At 44.9% G+C, this 6,000-nt stretch overlaps 1 protein-coding gene across 1 annotated transcript in view; it reads left to right on the plus strand.

Moving 5' to 3' along the window:
* The window catches only part of SLC9A9 (solute carrier family 9 member A9), a 657,846-nt gene extending 652,079 nt beyond the window's left edge, over positions 1-5,767 (plus strand). The window contains exons 15-16 of the mRNA XM_005888754.2: positions 2,697-2,802; positions 4,107-5,767. Of these exons, the coding sequence (XP_005888816.2) occupies positions 2,697-2,802; positions 4,107-4,322 (322 nt within the window). The 3' untranslated portion in view covers positions 4,323-5,767. The remainder of the gene's footprint in view (positions 1-2,696; positions 2,803-4,106) is intronic.
* The last annotated feature ends 233 nt before the right edge of the window (positions 5,768-6,000 follow it).

A 6,000-nucleotide genomic window follows, 5' to 3' on the forward strand; every position in this document is an offset into this window, starting at 1 on the left:
TTTTTTTTTTTTATAAAATAGCATTTGAATGGCATGTGAGAGAGTCCAACACCATTTTCCCACATTATATCAGCTAACATTCACAGCAATACTTGAGGCTCACAGGGGTCAGTCACTAGACCATAGGTCATAGAGTCAGTGAAGGGGCAGAGTTACAAGTTGTACGCAAGTCTTCTGAGTTGGGAATCCCAGAGCCTGTCCAGAGGGACCAAATGGTAGCCCATTTGGTCCAGGCCTCACATTCACAGAAAGCCACAAAGAAAGTGATTAAGTGTTAGCTCCAATAATAAGACACAGAGAGTTAAAGAGATACCTCATGGAGGGCAAGAGGAGAAGGGGACAACAGAGGATCCAGAGATGGTGGAATGGTATCACTGATTCCAATGGACATGAGTTTGAGCAAATGGGAGATAGTGAAGAATGGGAAAGCCTGGCATGTCGCAGTCCATGGGGTCACAAAGAGTCGGACACAACTGAGCCACTGAGCAATGACATCAGGATGAAAAGAAGAAAATGTTCATCGTGCAATTTTAAATTTGTGTTTTCCTTTTTTGACATGGTTTTGGAATTTTGATTTTTCAGCATATTGAGAATCTCAAACAATGGAAGTTTCCCAGGCCTCTCCTAGACTTAGAACCTTGACAAACCCCATTTTTACTTACACAGTCTCGCTAAAAATGTTGCTTATTTGCTGTCACTTTTCCATCTGGAAATAAAATTGGCTGGATTTTCTTTGATTTATGTGCTGTGCTTGCTAAGTCACTTCAGTCGTGTCCAACTCTTGCAATCCCATGGACTGTAGCTCCTCTGTAGAACCCCAGGCTCCTCTGCCCATGGGATTCTGCAAGCAAGAATACTGGAGTGGGTTGTCATTTCCTTCTCCAGGGGATCTTCCTGACCCAGGGACCGAACCTGCGTCTCTTGTGTCTCCTGCATTGGCAGATGGGTTATTTACTACTAGCGCCACCTGGGAATCTGTCACTTTTCCATCTGGAAATAAAATTGGCTGAATTTTCCTTGACTTACACTCCACTTATATGTTTGTGTGTGTGTATGTGTGTGTGTGTGTGTGTATCCTCCATCTCAGCTCCCTATTAAAAAAAATTTTTTCCCCTGACCTATGCACACCATAAAGCCTATTAGACCACATGCTCCTGCCTGAGCGGATCCACAGCTCACCAGCAGGGGTGTGGTCTGTGAGCTTTTCTCCATGAAGAACCAACTGGTCACATACTCAATCCCACCCTGAGAAATTCCCTTCTGCTAGCATATGATGTTTGTGGATGCAGATAGCAAAGGGAGCCTCTGGATTACTTAAAATCATCATATATTTAGGCCTCAATGCCTTCATCCATAAAATGAAGGAAATAACACTCTGTAATAAAAATTAATGGAAGATCATCAAGAGCTTTCCAGAGTTGTGGGTAGACTTGCAAGATGTCGCAGGCAATGGCAGGTGCTGAACTGTAATATCTTCCCCATCCTTAACTGAGCACAACAGCTGAGCATCTGAAAGGAGTCATCAAGTTTTCTGCTCACAGTTGCAATCACAGACCCTCTTAAGTATCTCTTCAATCGCTCTCCTCACATCGTAACTAGGCTGTGTTCATGAGCCTCTCCTGCTTTGTCCCCACTGTGGGGGTGAATGATTCAAAGCCAGAGGCCAGTAGATTCCTGGCCTCCGCCAGCCGCATGCCCCTCTGTCCCACACACTCAGGGCATCCTGGAATGATGGAGTGGTGTCATCCACCCGTGGATGGGCTCCAGTAGAGCCTCCACCAAGATCTTCTCTTGAGTGCCTGGGGGTGAGTGTGCATCTTCATGGACCAACATTAAATGCTTTTTTTTCCCCTCTCCCTATTTATTATAGCATTTCAGAAAGTTGACGAGGTGAACTATTCTCCAGCAGAGGAAATAATACAAAGCTTGAAAGTTGTTTCTGATGGAATGATGAAATAATTTCATTACCTTTCTGGGAGGGAAAAAAAAAAAGGCAACGTGAGGCGGCAGCCTCTAGGGATTTCATTATTGCTAGATTGGAGGGAAACCTAAAGGCTTTAGATAAATAGGTTTTTCTTTTAACTCGTTAGAGCACTTTGGGACGAAGATAGGAGAAAGACAGGTATTAGACAGTAGAATAAACCTAGCTCCAGCTTATTTACATAATTTTGTATGGCAATGCATTGATGTATGAAGTATAAAGTGACTGTGTTGAATAGTGAAAATAACTATTTTGGCAAAATCTGTGTTTACTACCCAGTTCTCAAATGAGGGAATGTTTTATGAAATGCCTCTTGCTTTTTTGTGTGAAAATTACTAGTGGTTTAAGCTGTGTGTGCAGTTTTAGGAAAACACAATCTTTTATGCTATTATTTCAAATAATTATTAAGAATATATTCTCTAAGCAGAGGAGACATTGAGTAGGAGAGGCGAGAAGAGGACCACTTACACCTGTCTGACATTGGCTGGTTCGGGTGTCATTTCCCCATGAGTAAAGACTACCAGGAGGGCTGGGAAAGTGTGGGGATCAAAGAACATAAATAGCAAATTTGTGCAGGCCACATTACTTCCTCAGTGAGAGAGTAGGGGATTTGAAGGTAAAAATAACTATCTTTCACTGCATGCAAAGTTTTGTGCTATGTGAGAAACTCAATCCTGACTTCCTCTTGGCAAGTATTCCTTAACAGGCCTCACAGATACCTGAAACCAATTCTAACCCACTCTGGTCCTCCACTGACCACCACGTTACCTGAATGGTGTGGCCCAATTTCCCGACTGCTCACCAGTCCTCAGGCCTATGGGGTGAGTAAACATCTCGTGAGGGACAGGCTTGGTGAATACTGATAAAACCCAGAACCTTGGGGCTATTTCTTCCCTCCTTGAAGAGGAAGCATACAGTTCTTAAAATTCACTGCACCAAGAAGCTTCTCTCTTTTCCATTGCTGCTGATGTGGGCTCATTCTTCTTTTCATAAATGCAATTTTTTACTGTCACCAATATTTTTAACCATAAAATGAATTTAGAAAAATATAGACTAAGTAATGTGAACTCACAAACTGCTGTTTTGAGGCTTTGAATATCAGGCCAGGTGCCTTATAGCTGAAGGGAGTAGAATAAAAAAAAATGCTGAGAAGCAATTAGACTCCCTCCCAGTACATCAGAGTGTCAGAGATGGGAGAGGAGCAGAATCTTGGAGTTTGTGGCACCCTTGGAGGTGGCTGACCCCATGTCTAAACAGAGAAAAGTCATCTCAGATCTCAGATGTGCTCAAAACACAACAGCCTGAGCCGGCGATTCTCAAAGTGTGTCCTTGGACCAGCAGTTTCAGCCTCACTTGGAAATTTGTTTTAAACAAAGATTCTCAGGCCCCACCTCAGAATAGTATCTGGGCTTCAAGGAGTGATTCCTGTACAGGCTGAAGTTCGAAACCACTGACCTAAGATCACCTAACCAGGGCTCATTCTACAGGGAATTCTGTGATGTCTTCCCAAAGCCAATGAAAGAAAACTTGAGATTTTAATTCCTTTTCTTCAAGGGGAGGACAACTTAATTGGCCAGATCTAGTTGGTTTCCACCATTACCCACCATGGAAACTTCCAACCACTTTTAGCCTTGGGATACTCATCCCATTTGAAACTTTTCAAAGAAAATATAGCAGACATTGAGTTAAAATATTAAAACCAATACTGGTGCATTCCAAAACCAATATTGGGAATCATTCTGTACTCTGAGGTCAAACGATTCTAAAAACTCCTCTCATCCAGGTTAGATACCCATTCAAAACATCGATAGCATTTTATTCTAACTCCTCTTTAGCATTTTATTTAACCCACAGACATGCTCAATTGGCACACGTTCTCTTACTGATGAGACTTGGAGACTTCTTATGATTGTGTGATGATGTCCATCTTCAAGGTCATCTTAGAAATGTTTCACAACTCCTGCGGACATGGAAAAGGTTATATGCGGCATACCAGAAACTTCAGCCAAGTCAAGACAGGACAGTGTAAAAACGAAAATGAACATCCTGTTCTCCTATACTGCAGGACTGCCATTGTCTTCTGCTTTTATCAAGTGAACTCTCTCTCTTTCTCTCCAAAATCTAGGAACATCTCAAAGAGGATGATGAATGCATTGTAAACCAGGACGAGCTTGCCATGAATTACCAGGAGCAAGGCACCTCACCCTGCAACCCTCCCAGGGAGGACCAGAAAGCTTCACCCCAGACTCCAAGCAAGGAAAACATTTACGAGGGGGACCTTGGCCTGGGAAGCTATGAACTCAAGCTTGAGAAAACTCCTAGTCAATCCCAGATGAACTGATGGGCGTGAACAGCGCAGACATGATCACAGGTCATGCAGGGCTCACTGAGGAATATAAGCCAAGCTGATGAGGCCAAGTGCATGGAAAGAGGCTGGAAAGTATATGAAGGGCAGAAAGGAGAGATTCAAAACATACATCCTCTGGTGCCCACAGAAATGAGAATTTATTATCATCCCTCTATATTAGGCAACTGATTTAAGTTTTAGACAGTGCCATTTTTTTATTAATGAATTGGGGAAGGTGGGGGGGTGGGGGGTGTGGGGATAGGAGACAGGCGGCTAGTTGCTGGAAGGATGAAACAGTTGTTCTTGTGTCTGCAAGGTATTTCTTTCTGTGTACAGCTCTCCTGACCCTTCCCTCAGATTTGAGATTCTATTCCCTCATTAGGGAGAGGTTTAAAACTCTGTTTAAAAAGAGTTTCTGAGCTTAAACGCGTGGCTCCTAAGCTGAAGGGAATACCCATGTATTCAGGAAGTGACACGTTTTCATGTTTAGAACCTAGGGTCCCACTCGCTCCTAGTGATCCAGGGCTATTTGTGCAGATAAGCGCTCCACACCACTGCTGATGGCCTTGGTGCGTGGGGACCCCTGTCCTCCTGGGCATCATCTTCAAGCGGCTCCTGCTGCTACTTGAAGGGGTGGGTTCCTGATAGCTGGGAAGCACTCCGCACTAAACGCAATGCCGCTTTCCACCTTGGCGGGACCCCTTCCAGGGACAGTGGGGTTCTCTTCCCCGCACCAGGTTTCAGCTTTCCTATCCTTGCTTGCATTCGAGTCACTTCCTGGCTCTGTGGCAGGTCCTTCTGTCTGTGGGGCGATGAGATCCCATAGCCCAGGCTCCTCTCCAATTATAGTTCCACCTGAGAACAGCCGCGCGGTGCGGGAGCTAGAAGAGCAGGACTGCGCATGCGCAGAGCCCCCCCACCCGGCCCCCGCCCTCGCCCCCGGCAGCGCCAAGGACACAGCATCAGCACCCTCCTCACAAGACTGGCTCGTGGCCTGTGGCGGAGAGACCAACACAACAGCTTTTAATTCAGCTGCACGACCTGTGCCTTTATGCCATTAAGATACCTCAAACCCAGCTTCTCTTGAAATAACAGATGTTCATATCAGACCCCAAAAAGGTCAGCCCAAAAAGGGCAGCCCGAGTCATAGGTGCCCAGGTTCTGAAGAGTCTGCATCTGAGGGTGAGCATCTTCGTGGGGCCCAAAGCTTGAAAGTAACATATGCTTTGCTGACGAGTCTTTAGGCTTTCGACACGAACCATGGAGGTGCCGGGTACGCCGCTATGCACAGCAATCCTCTTGCTTTCTAAACGGTAGAATCCAGGGCACAAATTATTTTCTACTCAGCTAAGAATATCCTGGTCATTCCAGATAAATATGGCAAGCGGTAGAGCATGAAGTTTTCTAATTTGACTTAATCCTAATAAAACTTTGTTATAAAGTACAATTGTGTTCGCTAGTACATTATTTTAAAACGTCCTTTACTGTCCTGGGACTTACCTTGTAGCTCAGTCGGTTTACCGACTGCAATGCAAGAGACCCAGGTTCGATTCCTGGATCTCCAGGGAACATCCCCTGGAGAAAGAAATGGAAATCCACTCTAGTATTCTTGCCTGGAGAATCCCCATGGAGAGAGGAGCCTGGCCCACTACAGTCCATGGGGTCATAAGAG

Source organism: Bos mutus, chromosome 1 (assembly GCF_027580195.1).
Source record: "Bos mutus isolate GX-2022 chromosome 1, NWIPB_WYAK_1.1, whole genome shotgun sequence".
Taxonomy (NCBI): domain Eukaryota; kingdom Metazoa; phylum Chordata; class Mammalia; order Artiodactyla; family Bovidae; genus Bos; species Bos mutus.